Genomic DNA, 23,195 nt, shown 5'->3' on the forward strand with positions numbered 1-23,195 from the left:
TTAAGTAACTTTAATTAAACTTCATATTAAGTAAGTTTAATTTAATTAAACTTCATGTTAAGTAAATTTAATTTAATCAAACTTCACGTTAAATAAGTTTAATGTAAACAATCTGTCTATCAAATAATTTTAATTTAACGAAGCTTTATATTAAACAATTTTAACTTAAACTTAATATCAAACAAGTTTAATTTAATCAAACTTCCTATGAACAAGTTTAATTCAATTAAACTTCACATTAAATCAGAATAACGAACAAAAGTTCATTATAGGTTATGTTCAGTCAATAGACATCTTCTCAAAAATATTTCTACCCTCAAATTAATTTTATATAAATTGCATAAATATTTGCAGTGTACTAAAAAAGAAATAGAACGAAAGGAGCTTATTCGAAGGGAACCTCTGTTATTTAATTTCCAAACTACCCCCGCGTAGTTTCCCGTAAGGACCAAACATTCGTTCGTAGACGAAAACTGTGAATTCGCTTGTCGGGCGAATCGATGTGTCTCAGGTTTCGTTTGAATTTTTCCTAGTAACATTTATCCGTTTCGTGCGAATTTCTATCACTATAATAGGAAGGCTCGTACTATAGATAATTGCGTTTCCGTGTGCGTACAGAATCATTCTGTAGCTCTGTGCAACGTCCACTTCGTGCTACGCCACTTCGTGGCTGGCATTGTAAATATACTTTTGGTATGCGTGTGCCTATTCTCGTCTGGATAGTTTAATATTGTTATGTATATATGCGTATATATTATATACATATATATTATATATACAACGGTACCTCGAATGACTGAACAAAAAATAAATGAAAAAAAAGATGAGAAATAAACGAAACAAAAAAAGGAAAGCGCGTTAAACTAATTGTCAATTACGAAACGAGGGAGGAGTTTTACACGACGTACATGTTTCATGATGATTAATTGATTAACCCTCTATAACCTCAATTTTATGTCATATTGTATCAAGTTTCATAAATTGAAATTAATATTAATATTTGTCATATCAAGTTTGGTAATTTGAAGTGAATATTTGTTATGTCAAGTTTAATAATTTGAAATTAATATTAATTTCTATGTCAAGTTTAATTACTTCAAATTGGTAATAATGTTTGTTATATCAAGTTTAATAATTTTAAATTAATATTAATTTCTGTGATATCAAGGTTGATAATTTGAAATTAATATTAGTTTCTGTGTCAAGTTTAATAACTTCAAATTGGTAATAATGTTTGTTATATCAAGTTTAATAATTTTAAATTAATATTAATTTCTGTGATATCAAGGTTGATAATTTGAAATTATTATTAGTTTCTGTGTCAAGTTTAATAACTTCAAATTAATACTAATATTTGTTATATCAAGTTTAATTATTTAGAATTAGTATTAATACTATTATTGTATCAAGTTTAATCATTTTTAATTAGTATTAATATTATTGTTATATCAAGTTTAATAATTTTTAATTAGTATTAATATTTGTTATATCAAGTTTGATAACTCTCGTTATATTGCCACTCTCTATATTGCCATTTGAGAGTAGTTTCGTTTGTAATGAGTTCTGTAAACAATAGAGGCGTGGTCTTTCATCGTAGCGCACGAAGATCTACGGAAATCCACGAAGACGCCCGAAGGAGGTTAGCCCTCTTTATATTGCAATTTTTATATATTATCTTTTGATATAATGTCATTTCTAATTCTTCTATTATTCTTCTCAACTTACTTTAATATAATTTGTAAGTTCTTTAACGATTTAAAAATTTTTTAATTTGACGAATCTTTAAAATTTTTAAATCGAAGAGTTGCAATCTAAAAAATTTAGAAATCAAAGAATTTCAATTAGGAAAATTAGAGAACTAAATAATTTCAATTCGAAAAATTAATAAAATGAAGAATGATCATTTCGAAAAATTAAAAAATTTAAGAATGCTCAGTTAGAAAAATTAAAAAATTTAAGAATGATCAATTAGAAAAATTAAAAAATTTAAGAATGATCAATTAGAAAAATTAAAAAATTGAGCAACAACCACTTTGAAAAAGTCCTAAAGTAAAAACTTGAATTTGCAAAATTTAAAAACGAATGCCCAATGTAAAATTAAATATCCAACAAAGAATCTCATGAATTAATAATAAAATAATTTTCTGTACATAATTTGTTGCTACGAAGGTTCATAGAGGGTTATGAATGTACGGCCTGTGCGTAATTCTAAATTAGGTACAATCGAAATAATCTCTGTAGGCCTATACACCTATATGTGTATATACACATTGTATATGTAACCGTGAAACGAAACAACTCATTGTCGATTTCTAGGAGACTCAAGTAGCCGGGTAAAATACTATTTTGTCTTCTGTAATCTTATCGTCAGTTAACTCTTTTGCTACTAAAATTATAACACATACAAAAAACATATACAAACGCTTCAAAAATATTAAAAAACATTTGTGAAATATATCTATGTTGCTTACAGAAAGATATAGCATGTTCGTAAAATTATTTCACGTTGAAGTACTGGGAAGTCTTGATAATTCCCTGCGTTGGGGGCTGTCAGGACTTTATCGGTACTAGAAGCTCTAAATACAGAAATTTTTGACTTTCTAGAAATTCCAGAAATTCTGGAGGTTTTAGAAACTTGTAGGTTCTCAAGAAATAAATTGTAATTTAAAATTTTAACTCAGAATTTCTGAGGGAATTTATCTAACATGGAGATATCAAGTTTCTATAGTGAAAAATTCAAACACCGTAGAAATTCAGTGTTCTGAAGTTGAAGGAAATATTTGGAACGTCTGTATGAGAAAAAATAGAATGCAATGTATGGTAAATACAGTCACCACAGAAATATAGCGTGGTCGTAAAAATTGCACCACGACAAACTTTCATTTTAAATTATTACATATCATTTAACTATCAGTGGTTCTTAGGACTCTAAATTGTGGGTCTTAAATGACCCAGCCTAATTTTATCAAATCTAAAATACTAATATTATTAAACATACTAAAATAGCAGAAGAGTTAACGAAATTACTAAAAGCAAGTACTTTTCAAAATAGTATTTTACTCGTACACCGCCTACTACACATGTAACCATTCATCGTGACGTAATTAAATGGATTGTGAATTAAATTGAACCGATTGACACCGTGTTTTTATACTTAACCTACAACCTACCTGATTTGGAGAGGTAAATAACAAGCTTTGTTTTTATTCATTGTATATATATATTATGTATATATATTTACAGTGTACATGGTTTTGCTTAATCAATATAAATAACACGATGCACCGAGCATAATCGATATTTACTACTTACACGTACGGATACACGAACATAAATATACTCTCCATAATCCCTCATTCATTGAAATGAATTTTTGATATCGTTTTCGAGGAAAATGGCGCTGAAAATCGTCGACGATGCCTGATATCGACAGCAAAGATTTAATGGCCCTCGTAGATTATTGCATTTTAGTCAAACGACATAATTCAACCATTAAATAGATTTTTTAAATACGTTAGTATTTATGAATTTTTTTATAAAAATATAAAATTCTTTTCCGTTCACAATTTTTACTTTGAAAAAAGATTATTATAAGACTATACACTATGTTATAGGAATAACTTCTTAAAATTTTGAATACAAATTTATACAAATTTTATAAAAATTGACGAAGTTCGTATCAAAAAGATGTCTCAAATTTTTAATATTTTTCAAGGTGTATCCATTACGATCATTAAATAACGCTTGAAATCGAGAGAATTTATCTACTCGATCAAGATAAATACTCTGGAATACTTATATTTACAAAAAAGACATCCACTATTTTTTTTTTCCTTCTAGCACCAATCGATCTGAAAATAATAGATGCTTTTCGATCGAACGATTCAGTGTACGCGCGTTTCAAATAAATTAAATTCGTTAGATACATCTAAGATAGCATGAAGATAATTTTAATTGCATGCATTTGGTATCTTAATTCCCTGTCAAGCTGTTCAAAATGGTAAAACGAACATCGTAGGAAAATATCAATATTTTCATAATTATTGCACGTATCATTTTTTTTATCATTGTTGTTTTACAACGATTTTTTAGATTTTTTGGTACGTTCTTCTCATCCTTTTAACTGTCAGGTCATTTCGAGAGTCTTGAATTTTTAAAAATTTAGAAAATATTAAACAATTTTAAAAATTTGTTTGACGAACATGTCTGATTGCTAAGATAATAAAAATTGTTCAAGGAACTGAAACTAGCAAAAAATGATCAAATATCAAAAATAAAAAAATTGTTATTAAATTTTCAAGATGTACAAAGCTCAATCACATCACCAAAATCCGCTACTCTTCCAAAAAAAAAGAAATTAAAAATGTCCCCAAAATCACTCAGCTCCAAAAAATCAGATCCCCAAAATTCCACATCAACTCAAAAACCAAGTTTCCCGCCTAAATAAAAAATAAGTAGAAGCAAGACTCAAGAAATGACCCGATCACTATATACACCATGAAATCCATAAATCGAAAGAACAAAAAGAAGATACAAAAACCGGACTGCTCCGCAGGCATATTTCCATCTATTTCCCGAAGAGGCAGTTCCACAGGTAAGGAAATCAAATTAGCTTCATCAGCCGGTTCTTAGCTTTTCTTCGACAATTCCTGGAAGAAGGCTTCGATCGGCAGAGTGGGTTCGTCGGTGGGTATCTTGAAGTGGTTGACTGCCACTCTACTCTCCGGGGAGACAGCTTTGAACATTCCCGGCTTGTCGTACAAAGCCGACGCGGAGCTGGTTAGATCCGCCACGCTCTGGGACGCTTTGGCGAACAGCTCCTCCTCGTCGGACGGGATCTCGAACGTGCTTGTCTCTTTATTCTCGCTCGGCAGGGTGGTCTGTTCGGTCGACGAATATTGCTCGGTGACGACCTCTTTCTCGTCCCCGCTTTTGGTCGTGCTTACAACCGGTTCCGGATGCTCATTTTCCTCGTGCAAACTGGTCCGGGTTTCACTTTCGTTCACATTCCTCTCAGGGACCTCGGTGGCGACAGGTTCCTCCTTTTCGATCGGAATCTCGTTAGCGGCCACTCGAGTGGTGCCCGTCGTGGTGACGGACGAGTAGAAACTGGTCTCTTCGGCCGCCATTTCCGTGGCTTCCGTTTCCTTCCGCGAGTGGTACGCCACCGTCGAGCTCTCCCTCTGCGTCGCCAGCCTGCTCTTCATGGTGGGTCGCCTCCGGACCGACGAGGAGAACACGTTCTCCGGTCTGGCGGTGCTGGGTTTCTGAACGTCGCTGTCGTATTTAGGGCTGCTCGACGTGCCGGATATTCTGCTCCTGTACACGTTGGCGCTTATGGGTCTCCTCTTCGGCACGAAGCGACTCTTCTCCGTGGTGGAGGAAACAACGTCTTCCACAGCTTCCTCCCTCGTCACGGGACTCGGCGTTGTAGACCTGTAGCTAGCTCGCGACATGTACTTGTACCTGCCCGGAGTCTCCCTGTCGCCATTTTGTGGCTGGTACTTAACACTGCTGCCTCTCTGCTTGGTGTGCGGCGCTGTCGTAGAAGAAGCCTCCGTGCTGGACAACCTGCTCTTGTAATCCAGCCTGCTCTTGTAGTCCTTGATGCTGAATCTGGGCCTCGTGGTGTTTCCGTACCGCATCGGTCTGATCTTCACGGACCGGGTCGTCGAGGTGCTAATCTGGGGAGCCTCGGTCGTCGGCGGCTCCGTGGACGTCGTCGTCGAGGCGGTCGTGGTTTCGAAACTCGACACGCTTGTGGATACCGTGGCTCTATCAAAATAATTGCCCTCTGTCTTCAAGAACAAGTCCTCCAACGGTATATTAGTCACCAGACCAGCATTCTGGTTGTAGCTCTCGCTGTTACCAGCCTCCTCCACGTTCGTTCTTGTCGATTCGGTGTAGTACTCCAGAGGTATGGCCTGCGTGGTGTCCTCGGGTTGGTCGTCCACCTGCAGGAACTTCTGCGAGGTGTAATCGAACTGTTGCCCGGTGGGCTGATTAGTCACGTACTGATTGTAGTCGTAGTTTTGTTGGACCGACTGTGTTGGACTGCTGTAGGTGTTCAGCGGAGTGTGCACGACCTCTGTCACTATTTCAGCCTCGAAGGGTTCGCCAGGGTTCACCCTGTTGCGGTGACCAGGTCGCTTTCTGATGTTAGCCTTCTTCTCGGTCACTGACTCCTCATAGGTTGCCTGGGTGGGCTTTGGACGTCTTCTTCGGGTTGTATCCAGCTGCTGTCTGGTGTCTGGTTGATGCCTAGTGTCCTGTTGCTGTCTGGTGTCTAACTGCTGTCTAGTATCCAACTGTTGTCTGATGTCCACCTGCTGTCTAACGTCCTGCTGTCTAGTATCCACTTGCTGCCTAGTATCTTCAGGCCTATCATACTTGAAGAAGTCTTCAGCCGCAGTCGCAGGCTCCGGAGTGGTGGTAGTCGGACGTCTTCGACGCAAAGGTGCACCAGGTCTTCGAGTTCTCGGTTTCTGCGTGACGATCGCGGGCGGTGTCGTCGTCTCCAACGCGGCGGTCGTCTGAATAGGCACCTCTTCAGCGTGCAGGGTTACCGGGACAGAGGTCTCCGGAAGTTGGATGGGAGCTTCCGTCGGCGTAGGTTCATATGCAACGGTGCTCGGCTTTCTCCGCCTATATTGATCGCGTAGCGGCTTGTGCGGCCTCTGGGGTCGCAAATCTGTTGGAGGCTCTCGATAATTGACCTGTTCCGGTTGATTTCTTAATTGATCCTGATAATGCTGAGTCGGCGACGGGGGACTCGACGGGATCGTGTAATCGGGCTGGGTTACCTGGGGAAGAATTTGTAAATCTTTGATGTGGATGTGACCTTGTCAACATTGAAGGCTTTCCTGGTTTATAATATATGAAATCAGCTGTATCTGGCTTTAGACAAAATAGGAAGCTTAAAGAGGATGTTCATTATGGGTCTCCCTATAAGAAGAAATAAGAAATAAGAAAGCAAAGCTCTTGTGAAGTCAGAAAATCTGATATGGAGATAGGAAAGAAGACCAAGAAATAAGAAGATTAGAGATTTTTTAAATGGAAATTGGTGGGTGGAAGAAGTTGAAGATCAAAGGATTTGAGGATCTGATATGTAAATGGAGATTTTTGACAATATTAAAAAGTTGGGACGTGCAGATATGTAGTGTAGAGGTAGTACGAAAATTGCAAGCTTGTAAAACAGGGTATTGTAAGCCCCAGCAAAATCAAAATCCGCTAATTAGAAGTTTTGATATGTGCAAACATAATGTGCAAACCCCGCCCACGTAGCAATCCATACCAAAGCTCGAGTTAAATATGCCCCAAACCCTCCATCCCGAAGTTATCCCTCCCTCTCAAAACTGTCCCTGAAATACAGCCAGCCCGTCCGAAAGCTACCCCATTTATTACCGAACTTTCACGGTGGTCAAACACTTGGCAAAGCCTCCCTGTAAGTACGTACCTGAGACTGTTGAATCTTTGGCAGCTCTCCAAGTCGGGTCTGTTCGGTAATCACCGCGGTCGGATCCGTGGTTACCTTCGGGATTTCGTATTCTGTCAGCTGGATCGAATAAGGAGTCTGCTCCTCCGTGACTTTAGTCAGTTGCTGGGATTGATTCTTCACGGATTCGACAGCCAATCTGGCCTCCTCCTCCTCCTTCTGCTGTTCCAGCAGCTGTCTCAGCTCTTCCTGCCTCTTCTTCAGCTCCTCCTGTTGCTGTTTCTCGATCTCCAACTGTTGTTGCCTCTCCTGCTCCGCCAGCCTCTGCCTATCCCTTTGCAACAGTTGTTGCTGAATCAAGTACTGCTGCTCGTTAAAATGCTTCAACGATATGCTCTCCGGGGTCTCGTACTCCGGCTCGCTGTTCTCCGGCCGGATATCAATCGGCAGCACCGACCCGGAGAACTGAGGCGCCTGAGCCTGGGGCTTGATGTACACCACCTTGGGAACCTGAGGAATCTGATTGGAAACCGGCTCCTGATTGAACTTGGACGGAGGATTAACCCTAGGTAGCACTTCGTTAATGTCCGAAGTGTATTTACTCTTCGGCGCTGGCCAGGAGGCAGGCGGAGGTGTCAGGTCCTGATGTTCCGACACGTAATAAGTGTTCCCCACTCCAGCCGTAGGCAGCAGCTCGCTATGACCCACATTATCGACCTGTTTAACCGTGCTACCTTGTCCAGGTCGTTTGTAATCCTGTCCCGAAGTCAGCTCCGCTGATTGCTCGTATTTGTTGCGTTCCCGAGGTGTGGTGGGCGATGGAGTCGAGGAGCTGTACACGTCGGGTGGCAGCAGAGTCTCGTAAGGCAAAGAGGGTCTGAAATTGAAGCCGTTGTAGACGGACGGTGGTGTTATATAACTGATCTCGTGGCTCTCGTGCACTAAGAAGGCTGGGTCCCTCTCGAAGGACGTCTTATAAGGATGGGGCGGATGGTTCACTTGGCTGAAGAAGTTTCCGGTCCCCGCGGGATTGATCAGGTGGTCGTTCGGCGGCTGGAATTTGTCGAAGGGTCGGTCAAAGTCGCTAAGCCGTTTATCCTTGCCGAAGTCGCCGGGCAGCCCGGTGCCAGGTGGCTGGAAGTAGGGCTTGGCGTTGTTGTTCACCTTCAGGGACTCGAACGGCTTCACCTGGTACCTGGGCGGCTGAAGCAGCTGGGGCACATACGGCTCCGCGTAGTGTCTGTTCTTCGTGGACGACGTAGGCGGCGCTGGGGTGTTCGTCGTCGACGTATAACTCTTAATAAAATAGGTAGCCGCTTTTATAGGATCGGGCGGCTGGTGGCTCGGAGGACCGAATTGTGGCTGACGCAGATATGCCGAGTTGTCCCGTAAAATCGGCTTTCTATGGTGGTCCAGGTCGAAGCGGTACGCGTCCTTAGGTGGAGGGATCAGGAACGTGTACTCGCGGGTCTCCGAAGCGATGTGTTTATTCGCGTGACTGTGGATTGGTATTTCGCCGCGTGCCTTCGCCGCTGAATGACCCAGCACCGTGAAGCTGCCTAGTATACTTGGCGGATTGTAGTCGTGATGGGACGGTTTGCCCTTCCGTTGCGGTTTCAGCTTCTCGGATGACGCCATGTGCTCTTGTAGTTTGCCCATAACGGGGTGCAACGGCCCGTTTCGCTCCAGATTGCTCGAAGGAGAGACGTTTGTGCCGATTGTCTCTTCGTAGCCGTTGGTTAGGGGCCGCCAGCCGTTTGCGATCATTGATGACCGCGTTGGTGACTGAAAAGAAGGCTCGTGAGTTTTTGTGGTCAGTTTCGAGGCTCACCTCTGGCTATTTTATGGTAGCTCAGTCACAAAATATTTTTAGCTAGAATTTTTAGCTACAACAAAAGAAGGTTTTTCTAATAACTCTCAATTATTATTTATACAATGTCGTATACTTTAGGGTGCTCTGTCGAAATGTTGCATAAACTTTGATGTCTTTGTTTGTGTATTCTAATATTTTATCTCCTCATCGTCTCACTGTAACTGTCTCGATCATATAAGGCCAATACGTCATAAGGCTACATACAATCTACATATAAAGTATGTAGACACCGTGTCATCAGGTGTTGCATAACAACCCTATCATAAAAGTTTTGTTTCATCGAAACGTTCTAACCACCTTCGTCCCCGCACGAGTAAATGTACATCGAAGAAAGATAGAGGGATCGGAAAGGTCGTAAAATCGCTCGAGCATGAAAGAATAGGGGCAGACATTGATCGATATTGCAGCTCTAAATAACAAGAAGTATCACCGAACGACGTGACATCAATTGATGGTTGTTTTTTAATGGTTTAATTTACAACTTCGCTTTATCTTAACCGAACTATACCTCTTCTCTGGGCACGGACGTGTTAACTTCGGATATCTTCGACACTATTAATCCGATCCGAAAAAGTTTGGGACAAAAGTTGAAGGAAATAAGCTATAAATTCATGTCATTATTTTTTAATATAGATTTTAAGGTCATTTGAAGGTCAAACTTGATTCTTTTGATGGAATCATTTTTCTGAATTTACTTATTGATTTTTGTGTGAATGACTTTCCAAAAAATTATGTTATTATCAAATTCAAATATTTATTTTTTAACAATTGCAGTTATTTTTCTATTATTTAATAAATAATTTCAAACATGTAAAGAAGTAAAAATCTGTTTATCTATTTATTGTTTAATGACTGTGTTTATGGATTGATTGTACAAGTACATTTAGTACTATTTATTTATTTACTGTTTAACAAACACGGATATCTGTTTATCGTTCAATAGTAATTGTCCCCGTATTCAAACGCAACGTAAAGAAAAAACAGCTCTATGGGAAACGTATAGCACAAAGAGCAGGAAACGAAAATAGGACAAAAAAAGTGAGTCCTTTGGAAAACAGATGCTGTTTTATCATTCGATGTTTTTCTACCGTCATCAAATGTCTGCGTACAAAACGGAAGTTACAATCGATTCGAGTTGCGTGACTCATTCGTTATACTCTTCGAGATGTTTATGCGAGTTCTGTGAATCGTGGGGATTCGACTTTCTCGAAGGGATACCGAAACGAGGCCTCGTTTTATGAATTCTTGCACTCGAACAGTAGATTTAGGTTGTCTGATATTGCATTAACGAGAAAGTGATGTTGCTTTTCAGGTAATTAAAATCTATCGACAGCGAATCTACTTTTTAACGTCTAGCTTAATTTTTGTTTTGCTTTGGTTATTGTGCCTTGAATTTAAGGAAATTTGTAAAGTAGATTTGAGAATTGGAAAATTGAAAGAATTGTGGAAATTGAGAAACTTGGGAAAAAGTGGAAAAATTGTGAAAATTCGGACAATTGTGAAAATTGAGAAACTTGGGAAAAATTGGAAAAATTGTGAAAATTCGGACAATTGTGAAAATTGAGAAAATTGAGAAAAATTGTGAAAATTAGGACAATTGTGAAAATTGAGAAAATTGGGAAAAATTGAAAAAAATTGAAAAAAATGGGAAAAATTGTGAAACTTGGGACAATTGGGAAAATTGGAAAAAATTGGAAAAATTATGAAAATTTGGACAATTGTGAAAACTGAGAAAGTTGGGAAAAATTGTGAAATTTCGGACAATTGTGAAAATTGAGAAAACTGGGAAAAATTGGAAAAATTGTGAAAATTCGGACAATTGTGAAAATTGAGAAAATTGGGAAAAATTGAAAAAAATTGAAAAAAATGGGAAAAATTGTGAAACTTGGGACAATTGGGAAAATTGGGAAAAATTGTCAAAATTATGAAAATTTGGACAATTGTGAAAACTGAGAAAGTTGGGAAAAATTGTGAAATTTCGGACAATTGTGAAAATTGAGAAAACTGGGAAAAATTGGAAAAATTGTGAAAATTCGGACAATTGTGAAAATTGAGAAAATTGTGAAAAATTGGAAAAATTGTGAAAATTCGGACAACTGTGAAAATTGAGAAAATTGGGAAAAAATTGGCAAAGCTTTCGAGCATCTTTGATACTATTTTAAGCTAATGCACATGAGACACAAGGGTTGATCGATGTAAACGTTGAGCAAGTCTCTCTCCAGGTTTCCTAAATTTTTACCCAATATTTGTCGACCATCGTCGATCAATAACGGCTACCACGATTAAGCTTTTTCTTTTGTAATCAAACTAACCATTACCTCGTTAAATACTATTTTATTTTGCACCGTTAATCTAGTTTGAAAAGTATCATTAACAGTAATATTCCCCTTTGAAATTCTTTGATTTTTATTTGTACGTTTTACTTGTACAACTGAAGTTGCTGAAAGCTTGAACAAGATCATGTTTCATGGCAAAGGATCAGATTTCTGAATGTAGGTCAGAGATTTAGTTTAAACTTTCCGCAGTTATCGTACACTATTGATCTGATAAAAGTTGCGAAGATATTTTTTTGTGACGCTAAATTACTGCGTTACAGAATGTACGTTATTGATGTAATTTGAAATTTGTTGGAAGGTTTGTTTGGTGGGAAAATTTGTTTCATCTGTAGTTTAAGGAATTTCTAATTTTTTTATTTTTTCAGGGTAACAGTTTTACATTTTTCATATTTTTTAATTTTCCAATTTTTTCAGTTTCTCAATTTTGTAGTTTTCTATATTTGTGATTTCCCAATTTTCCATTTTTTTAATTTTCCGATTTTCCGATTTTCCAATTTCCCAATTTTCCATTTTTCTAATTTTTTAATTTTCCAATTTTTTCAGTTTTATAGTTTTCTATATTTGTAATTTCCCAATTTTCCATTTTTCTAATTTTCCGATTTTCCAATTTTCCATTTTTCTAATTTTCCGATTTTCCATTTTTCTAATTTTCCGATTTTCCACTTTTCCATTTTTCTAATTATCCAATTTTCCATTTTTCTAATTTTCCGATTTTCCAATTTTCTAAAATTGAAATTAATAATTTCCCGATTTTCCATTTTTCTAATTTTCTGATTTTCCAATTTCCCAATTTCCCATTTTTCTAATTTACCGATTTTTCAATTTTTTTAAATGAAAATTTATAATTTCCCAATTTTCCATTTTTCTAATTTTCCGTTTTTCCAATTTTTTAAAATGGAAATTTATAATTTCCTAATTTTCCATATTTCTAACTTTTCGATTTTCCAGTTTCCAATTTTTTAAAATGGAAATTAATTATTACTCTTACAAATAATGAATGCTGCTTTTTTAAAATGACAAATAATTATTAATATAATAACTAATGTAAGATGCCTCTGTAAAATGGTAATGTATAATGATTATATTTGACAAGTTATCGACAACTTGATAATTTAACATTGCTCTTTTTACTTACCGGTTTATTATCAGATCGGTCAATCGATACGGTGATCGCATCGATACAGGTGAACAGCCCCATCGCTACGACACCTTCAGTGTAATAGAAAACGTTAATCGTTTTCGTTGATCGATCAAAAATTCCGTGAACGTCGTTAGAAAGTATACTTACAATTCATGATTAGTGCCGACCGCATCGTGACAGACCATGGGATCATTTACGTTCACGTTCTGTAACAAAGTAACATTCCATCATTGTTAATAAATTTTGTTATATAAACAAATTATATATAATCAAATAATTAATAATATTTGCAAGTTTTTCTATTTGTTATACAATCAGTGTTAAATGACTTCCAATAATTTGGTCAAATAAATTACTATTATTTTTCAGATTGATAATTTAATTAATTTTATTATGTAGTTTTCAAATATTTTTTTTTTATGGTTACTAAAGAATTATTTAGGCATTTTTAGTTATTTATAGAAGTACAACTAAATGCATTTATACAAATTGCCATCAAAATAAAATATTTCTAAACACTGCCAATAATTTAGTAAAATTAATTACTATTATTGTTCAGGTTAATAATTTAATTTAAATTAATTAATTTTATTCTTTAGTTTTCAAATATTTTTTTTTGTGGTTACTAAAAAATTATTTAAGCATTTTTAGTTATTTATAGAAGTACAATTAAATGCATTTATACAAATTGCCATCAAAATAAAATATTTCTAAACACTTTTAATAATTTGGTGAAATAAATTAATATTATTATTCAGATTGATAATTTAATTTAATTTAATTAATTTTACTAAACACTTTTCAAATATTTTTTACGTAGTCACTATGAAATTATTTGAACACTTTTGGTCATTTTTTAAAGTACATTTAAATGAATTTATACAAATTGCCACCAAAATAAAATTGTCGTCATTTTTCTTTTTATTTAAAGCTGTAATTTAAAATTGCTTTAAGATCTCAGTTTTTAATAATTCAAACAAACCAAACAATATTAAATTATCAAACTCCTAATTAATCAAAGAATATCAATTACTATACAATAAACAGTAAAAGTTCATCATGTATAAAAATAATAACAGTTAAAAAACACAAACTATGACGACAATTTTTTAATAAAATCACTCGTTTCAATTCCACAGTAATATACGAACTTCAACGAGAATTGAGATAAATACTTTATCAATGCCCGCATTTTTGTCAAAATAACAATTTTCAAAGGTACAATATAGATTTCCAATTCTATTGGAAAATACTTTAATACAGATTATTGAATTCCTATCATTTCTGCATATTCCTTCACATTAATTTCACATCATACATTTCAGATTACGCGAAATAAAATTCAGAAGACGAGATATTAATGGTTCTTGTTCATTTTCTTTATATCCTCAGAAATGTTGTAAATCACTGATAGATATTCATATTTAAAATTTAATTGTAGAATATTCATGAGATGAAATATTAAAACTTAAAGATAAAACATTTTAAAACATTAAACATTTTAGAAACATTTTAAAAGACTTCTTGTATTAATTTTATAGATAAATAATAGAATTTATTTATGAGAAGAATGGTACTTTTTTTTTTTAAATTCTTAAAGAAATAAAATATTGAAAATCATTCAAATTTATTTAAATTTATATTTCATGGTACTTAATTGTAAAATACTCAAAGACTCTCATTAAAACATTTTTAAACTTTTGCTCCCTAATTTTAAAAATAAATACAAGTACAAATTATTTAAAAAGAAAAAATTACTACATTGTTCAAAAATTGTCAAAGAAAAATATTTCAAAATATTTCTTGTCCCAATTTTACAAAGAAAGAGCTACTTTTACACAAATTAATTAAAAAGAGAATATTACTACATTGTTCAAAAATTTTCAGACAAAAATATTTCAAAATATTTCTTGTCCCAATTCTACAAAGAAAGAGCTACTTTTACACAAATTATTTAAAAAGAGAATAATACTTCTGCATTGTTTAAAAATCCTCAAAGATAAAATATTACACGTTCCACTTTTACGAACAAACAGATGATATATTTAAAAGAGGAAGAGGTTGTTCTCCATTTTATGCACCGATTTCTCTACTTTGTACTTCCTGTGTTAGCCAATACGCTGAACGAATATTTACGTCACAGATCGCGTCCACATTGAAATCTTTCCGGATTTGAACAATTTCAAAGGTCGAAGATATCGAGTTGGAAATTTGCGAAAATTACCGGTGCTCGTAAAAAAGAGAAAATTCTTCCGTCTTTCTTCTAATTCTAGTTTCACTGCGTGCTGCTGTGATTCAGAGAAATGACAAAATAGCACCGGAAACGAGGTGAACGATAGTCGACGCTTTCTATGTTTCCTTTCTCTGTTATAGTTTTACAATTGATCTCGAACATGCTAATCTTCATCTAATCTTTAAATCATTGAAATAAAATAAATTACGAAGGTTATTTGTGAAGAACGTCTAAGGTACTTCTCTTCTTTTTTGAGGTTAGGTTAAAATTTCAGAAGTTTTCTTCTTCAGAAGATTTTATTAGATTAACTGATGCTAATGTGGGAGTCTAGCATTTCTGAATTATTTAAACTTTTAACTTTTAAAGTTTGTCAATTTATAAATTTAAAAATTCCAAAATTAAAAATCTTAACTTCTGCAAAATTAAAGCTGAAAATTCCCAAATAACAAAATCTGTATCTCAGTACAAAAATTTCTAAGTACAAAAATCTCTAAATAGAAAAATTTCTAAGTACAAAAATCTTTAAATAAAAAAATTTCTAAGTGCAGAAATCTCTAAATAGAAAAATTTCTAAGTACAAAAATCTTTAAATAGAAAAATTTCTAAGTACAAAAATGTTTAAATAGACAAATTTCTAAGTACAAAAATGTTTAAATAGAAAAATTTCTAAGTACAAAAATCTCTAAATAGAAAAATTTCTAAGTACAAAAATCTCCACAAAAATAATGCAATACATTGCTACAATAATCCAATAAACTGCTACAATAATTAAAAAATTATAAATAATGCAATAGAAAATTTTCTACAAAATTTCTACATAAAATAAACTTTGAACAAAATGCTGTACTATGTGTATCCTGTCTCCAATTTTCGTTTGAAGCGACGATACATCGACGCGTAATTTACCCGCGATCACAGAGTAAAACGATCCTAATTAACCCGATAGCATCTCTATGAACGGCTCATTAATTCTCGTGTAGCGTAACCAAGGGCGTGAGTACGGTGAATAAATTATCGCGATCGAAAAAGAATCTACTTTCTCTCATTAATTTTCTATCCTCGAATTGTCACGTAAGTAGCGATGTCAACCCATAAGGTGGCGCGTGAAGAGGTTGACGTGTGTTGTGGAAGAGCGGCGACACAATTAGGAGGAGGAAAATGGACGCCGCACGTATTTTTGGTGGTGGAATTGGTTTAAGCGGTCACGCATCGATTATTATACTTGTCGAGTTGTAAGCTTTTCGAGTAAGATTTTAAGGTTTCAAAGTTTTAACCTTGCAAGGATGTAACTTTGCAAAGTTTTAGCCTTGCAAGAATGTAACTTTGCAAAGTTTTAACCTTGCAAGGATGTAACTTTGTAAAGTTTTAACCTTCCAGAGTTCCAACCTTCCAAAGTTCTAATTTTTCAGAGTTTCGACCTTGCGAAGGTTTAACCTTCCAAAGTTCTAACCTGACAAAAACTCAACTTTCCTAGGATCCAACCTTCCAAAGTACTAACCTTCCCAAATTCCAATCTAGCAAAGTTTTCACCTTTCAAAGTTCCAGCTTTCCCAGGATTCAATCTTCCAAAGTTCCAACCTTCCAGAATTCTAATCTTGCAAGGTTTTAACCTTCCAAAGTTCTAACCTTCCAGAGTTCTAACCTTGCAAAGTTTTCACCTTCCAAAGTTCTAACCTTCCCAAATTCCAACCTTGCAAAGTTTTCACCTTCCAAAGTTTCAGCATTCCCAGGATTCAATCTTCCAAAGTTTCAACCTTCCAGAGTTCTAATCTTGCAAAGTTTTAACCTTCCAAAGTTCTATCCTTCCAGAGTTCAAACCTTGTAAAGTTCTAACCTTCCTAAGTTCCAACCTTGCAAAGTTTTCACCTTCCAAAGTTTCAGCTTTCCCAGGATTCAACCTTCCAAAGTTCTAACCTTCCAGAGTTCTAACCTTGCAAAGTTTTAACCTTCCAAAGTTCTATCCTTCCAGAGTTCCAACCTTGCAAAGTTCTAACCTTCCAAAGTTCCAACCTTGCAAAGTTTTCACCTTCCAAAGTGTCAACCTTCCAAAGTTCAAACCTAGCAAAGCTTTAATCTTCCTAAGTTCTATCCTTCCAAAGTCCCAGTATTGCAATGTTTTCACCTTACAAAGATCCAACCTTCCAAAGTTTAAATCATCCAAATATTGAACCTTTCAAAGTTATTAACTTCTAATATTATAATCTTCCAAATTTTAACCTACCAAATTTTCAAACTTCTCTAATTTCATCTTTCTCAAGTTCCAACCTTCCAAAGTTCGAACATTCCAATGTATTAACCTTGCAAACTTTCGACCATCCAAGGTTCTAACATTCCAAATGCTTAAACTTCCAAAGTTCCATCCCTCCAAAGGTCCAACTTTCCAAAGTTCTAACCTTCTAAAGTTCCACCTTCTGATAGTTCCAACCTTTCAAGCATCCAACCACGCAAAGTTCCAACCTTCCAAAGTCTCAACCATGCAATGTTTCAACCTTCCAAAGTACTCATCTTCTAAAGTTTGAATCATCCGAAGATTCAATCTTTCAAAGTTCCAACCTTCCACTGTTCCAACTTTCCAAAGTCCCAACCTTCCCTATGTTCCAACCTTCAAAAGTCCCAACCTTGCAAAATTCTAACCTTCCAAAGTCCCCACTTTCCAAAGTTTGAATCACCCAAAGTTTCAACTTTCCAATGTCCCAAAGTTCCTGAATTCCAATTTTTGAAAGTCCTAACCTTTGCACATTTCGATCATTCTAAATTCGATCATTCGACCTTCTTAACTTTCGATCTTCCAAATTCCAAAGCTACGAATATTCAAAATTTCTGAAACTAAAGCTCCAAATTTCGAAACGTACATCTTCTCAAAACTTCGAATCACCTTATTCTAAAGCTTCCTAACCTCCAAATGATAGTCGACAAACATCTCAAGAGTGAGTGAGATAGTGCTACATGCGTTCAGCAGTTGTCATTGTCATTATTATTCTTATTTAGCATTCACTCAGAACTGTGTGCTTGTATTTTTGCCGCCAACGCACGAGTTGACATCTATACGTAAGATACCTCCACGCTCCCCATCAGGGAACAGGTGAGAAATGTAGAACTGGCTCCGAATCGGCATAGTATTTTTAGAGAGCACACCAGGGTACGCGTTTATATTTAGACATTCCATTAAACCAGCCGACTGTACGATTTTTCATTCCGTAACGTTCAATCGATAAGAACATCGAGAAATGGCCGGTGATCAGCTTGTTGCATAAAATGAATTGGGCTCGGCCGATGCGGTAATTAGAAGTTTTACGAACCTATTCAGTTTCTTTAACGACCCTTGTGTAATCATCAACTATTGCTAATGGTTTGTGAAATTTTTATTTGATCGATTATGGGTACAGGCTACTAATAACTGTCCGTAAACTATCATGTAACTTTGTGGTATTTGAGTTTCTGCAACGTTGCGGTGAATAAGAATTTGTAACTGATGAGGGTATTAAAATGCTTCATTGATTTTATGGACGATATTGTTACATTATATAGATAGTTTATTTTGTTTATGATTTTATCTGTGATGTTGTCTATGATATTGTTTATGGTTTATGTCTATGATATTGTTTATGATTTATGTCTATGATATTGTCTATGATATTGTTTATGATTTATATCTGTGATATTGTCTATGATATTGTTTATGATTTATATCTGTGATATTGTCTATGATATTGTTTATGATTTATATCTATGACATTGTCCATGATATTGTTTATGATTTATATCTATGATGTTGTCCATGATATTGTTTATGATTTATATCTATGATGTTGTCCATGATATTGTTTATGATTTATATTTATGATATTGTCTATGATATTATTTATGATTTATGTCTATGATATTGTCTATGATATTGTTTATGATTTATGTCTATGATATTGTCTTTGATATTGTTTATGATTTATGTTTATGATATTTTCTATGATATTGTTTATGATTTATATCTATGATATTTTCTATGATATTAATTGTGATTTATATCTATGATATTTTCTATGATATTGTTTATGATTTATATCTGTGATATTTTCTATGATATTAATTATGATTTATATCAATAATATTATTTATGATATTGTTTATGATTTATATCTATGATATTGTCTATGATATTGTTTATGATATTGTGTTCACACTGTCTGTAGAAACTTAGATAACTATGTACCTGAAAAATTAATACAATTGTAAGACAAATTTTTAGGTAAATTTTCTAACATTTTAATAGATTTATGTTCGGATCGATGTGCAGTCACTTCTAAATTAAAACATACATTAAAACATAAAATAGATCAAACATAATTTGTACTAAAACAATTTATAAACTTAAAAATACAAGATTAAAATAATTTTTTTTAAATTGTTCTTCATAACTTTTTGTAATTTAAAATGTTAAACATGTTTGAATGAAATAAATATTATTTTGTATCAATTAGATTGATTGTTGAAATTGTTTGAGTATTAATGTGTGATATATTTGTTCGACCATTTATTTCGATGTATAGTCATCACGCGTAGCATCTCTCTAGAAATGGCACTACTTTCAAACTTTCCGATGACAGCACGGTTACTTCTGCTCCACATTTCGTCAATGTCCCCTATTCCTTTGATCCACTTCATATCGAACAGTCTGGTTACATTCCACGGACGTTTCCTTCCGAATGCCATCCCATTTCAAAAGATCCATTTTTAACGTCCACCATAACTCAAGATTACAAATGCTCCCTTGTGTGTTTGTGAATTTTTTACGATCTATCGTTTTTGTGTAACGAGAAACTTTTTGATAAATTTTTGTACGATCCTTCTTCTTGTTACAATTATTACAAGTACAATTTTGAATGATTTTTTAAGTTCAAAATTGCAATCTAAAATAGTCTGTTCATAAAACAATTCATTTACAATAAAAAATTATTGAGAACATTTTAAAATTGCTATTTGAAAATTATTTTAAAAATGTGATTATTAAAAATGTCGTCCTTTGCCTTCAAATTAAATTATAAAACAATTCAAATAAATTATGAAAGAATTCAAATAACTTATGAAAGAATTCAAATAAATTATGAAACACTTCCGAGCTCTAAAAGTTAGAATATCACGTTAAAAATTAAGGAGAGAATGTTGAAGTAGTTATCAATATTCCATATGATTCAGTCGATGTAATGAAACAGTGAAGGAATTTACCGAATGTGTATGTACCATCCATGCTCTCCGTATATAATCCCGGATGAATGAGAGCGTATATATACGTCTCTTGCAGCCGAATGATTAAACAGATGGAGTAATGGCTACGAGCCAAGTTCCACGAAATTAATGACTCAATTGGTTATAACAAGCTCTTATATCATTACGACTTCACTACTCTAAATTAATGTCTAAAACCTCTTTTCCACACGCAATAATAAATTACTATATTACACACCCTTCATTTGCAATAATTACATAATTAAAAAAAGAGATATTATTTTTTAAATTTCAAGTTTTATATATAATTTAAGTAATACAAATTTAATTTATTATTTAACTAGTATAAATTTATTTTATAATATAACTAATACAAATTTAATTTATAATCTAACTTATACAAATTTAATTTATAATATCACTAATACAAATTTAATTTATCTACTTAATATATGCATAAAATATTATTTAAAATAAAGCTTCATTTCTCAGAATTAAAAACTTCTACAAATCACGATTACATATTACTTCCACAATTACATTTTCTACATTAAAAGCACACGTAAAGCAATATTTATTAAAGTTATTAAAATAAAAAGTTTCCCTTTTATCAAACATATATTTAATGCGTAGATCCATTAAGAATTAATAGCAGTAAAAAAAGTAAACGTTAAAAGAAGCAAATATTTGTAAAATAAGTTCGAGTACAGGAGTAGTGCGCATGCGCGGAGTCGAGCCGCGCGCAGTGCTGCCACCTGAGCGGTCAAAATTGCCGGTGAATCGAAAAATCAATAGTGCAGGTGCATTTAAATTTCACGCAGATTCCAGTTGAATTAATTACAAGCATTAGCCTATCCCTGGAGGCACTACGCAGCCTCTGGCTAAATTTTCGAACGGTTTCCTGTGCGGTTCGACCATTGCGCGCGCAATTTGAATTGCGAAAGATCGGACACCGCTCGAATTTGTTTCGGCAAGTTTAAACTTCTCTGCGTTTTAACGGGGAGTTGGATAAATACTAACTCTTTAGGTTGAAGTTATTTGGTATTATGGTTTTTTTCTTTGTAGCTATAAGTTGAATTTTTAAATAAATACATATAAAGTGAATTATAAGTTAGATACTTATATGTTCAGTAATAAAATAGATGTACATGAGTTGAATTAAAAATTGAATATTTATAAAGACAACTATAAATTGCATACTTATAAATTGAATTATATATTGAATATTTATGAAGACAACTATAAATTGCATACTTATAAATTGAATTATATATTGAATATTTATAAAGACAACTATAAATTGCATACTTATAAATTGTATTATAAATTGAATATTTATAAAGACAACTATAAATTTCATACTTATAAATTGAATTATAAATTGAATATTTATAAAGACAACTATAAACTTCAGACTTATAAATTGAATTATAAATTGAATATTTATAAAGACAACTGTAAATTTAATATTTATAAATTGAATTATAAATTGAATATTTATAAAGACAACTGTAAATTTAATATTTATAAATTGAATTATAAATTGAATATTTATGAAGACAACTATAAATTTCATACTTATAAATTGAATTATAAATTGAATATTTATAAAGACAACTATAAACTTCATACTTATAAATTGAATCAATTCATCATTTTACAGCTACATTTTTCAATAAAAATTTGTCAAACAATATCACATACATTTTGAGTAAAATTGAGCTTTCCTTATAAAACAACTAATAAATTTAAAATAGTTTAATCATGAGTAAATTAATCACAATTAAACATTTTATTTTTACAATTTAAACTCATCACTTAAATCTTAATAAATAAGTAAATGCACCCTTGATGCCAAAATAAAATTTCATTAACACAATTATTTAATTTTCAAGTCAATATAAATAATCAAAAATAAAAGCAGTTTCTGAATAAAGTGATACAAGAATAAACTTTTACCTCAGTAATTAACGTGTTAAGAAATCCGTAAATGGAACAATTAAGAAGATCAAATTGAATTTTCCAACCACACCGCACAAATTCTCTGCAACATCTGGCAATCGACAGAAAGTTGAAGAAACTTTGTCCTCATGACATAACAGTACAAAATCAATAACAGAGATCTAATATACTGCTCGCAGATTGAGAAACGAGCAAGATCGTAAGTAATGAGAGAAAATTAAGTACTAGTAAAACATGTCGGAAATGCAAAAGAGAAAGAAATTGTAACTGTAACCAGACGTGAACGTGTAATGAGTTCACTATACGTTTAACCGTAACGAAGGACGACGGCTTTTGAAAAAATCTCGAGCACCTCTCACTCAAACTTTTACCACAATAATGGTGAACTCGTTTGTTACTTGTAACTTTATTGCTGGATCACGTTTAAATTGGAGTATTGTCCTTCAGTGGTGGTTAGGAATATTGTGGAGTTAGGTTAACAAGTCTGGTACTGTTAATTTCGTTTTGTTGTGGTATATGGAGCTTTTGGAGGGAGTTTAAGTTTTTGGGAGGTTTGGGAATTTTGGGGTTTGGGGATGTGGGAGTTTGGGGAGTTTGGGGAGTTTAAGGGATTGGGGATGTGGGCGTTTAGGAATTTAATTTGGGGACTTTTTTTGGGAGGATTCTGGGAGTTTGGGGATTTGGAAATTTGGGAAATTTGGTAATTCGGTAATGAGAGAATTCGGAAATGTGGGAATTCGGTAACTTGAGAATTCGGAAATGTGGGAATTCGGTAACTTCAGAATTCTGAAATGTGGGAATTCGGTAACTTGAGAATTCGGAAACGTGGGAATTCGGTAACTTGAGAATTTGATAATTTGAGAATTCGGAAATGTGGGAATTCGGTAACTTGAGAATTCTGAAATGTGGGAATTCGGTAACTTGAGAATTCGGAAACGTGGGAATTCGGTAACTTGAGAATTTGATAATTTGAGAATTCCGAAATGTGGGAATTC

The 23,195-nt window shown here is 33.9% G+C and overlaps 1 protein-coding gene across 2 annotated transcripts in view; it reads right to left on the reverse strand.

Moving 5' to 3' along the window:
* Positions 1 to 3,196: 3,196 nt before the first annotated feature.
* The window catches only part of LOC105662919 (uncharacterized), a 49,932-nt gene continuing 29,933 nt past the window's right edge, over positions 3,197 to 23,195 (reverse strand). Inside the window, exons 1-5 of one of the 2 annotated variants that reach the window (XM_076539899.1) lie at positions 22,198 to 22,216; positions 12,933 to 12,991; positions 12,780 to 12,853; positions 7,457 to 9,220; positions 3,197 to 6,803 (exon numbers count right to left, since the gene is read on the reverse strand). In XM_076539899.1, coding sequence (XP_076396014.1) covers positions 4,629 to 6,803; positions 7,457 to 9,220; positions 12,780 to 12,853; positions 12,933 to 12,978 — 4,059 coding nt within the window. In that variant the 5' untranslated portion in view covers positions 12,979 to 12,991; positions 22,198 to 22,216 and the 3' untranslated portion in view covers positions 3,197 to 4,628. Of the gene's footprint in view, positions 6,804 to 7,456; positions 9,221 to 12,779; positions 12,854 to 12,932; positions 12,992 to 22,197; positions 22,217 to 23,195 lie in introns of those variants that run through there. The other variant, XM_076539898.1, reaches the window with a different exon arrangement.

This window comes from Megachile rotundata, chromosome 14, assembly GCF_050947335.1.
Source record: "Megachile rotundata isolate GNS110a chromosome 14, iyMegRotu1, whole genome shotgun sequence".
NCBI lineage: Eukaryota > Metazoa > Arthropoda > Insecta > Hymenoptera > Megachilidae > Megachile > Megachile rotundata.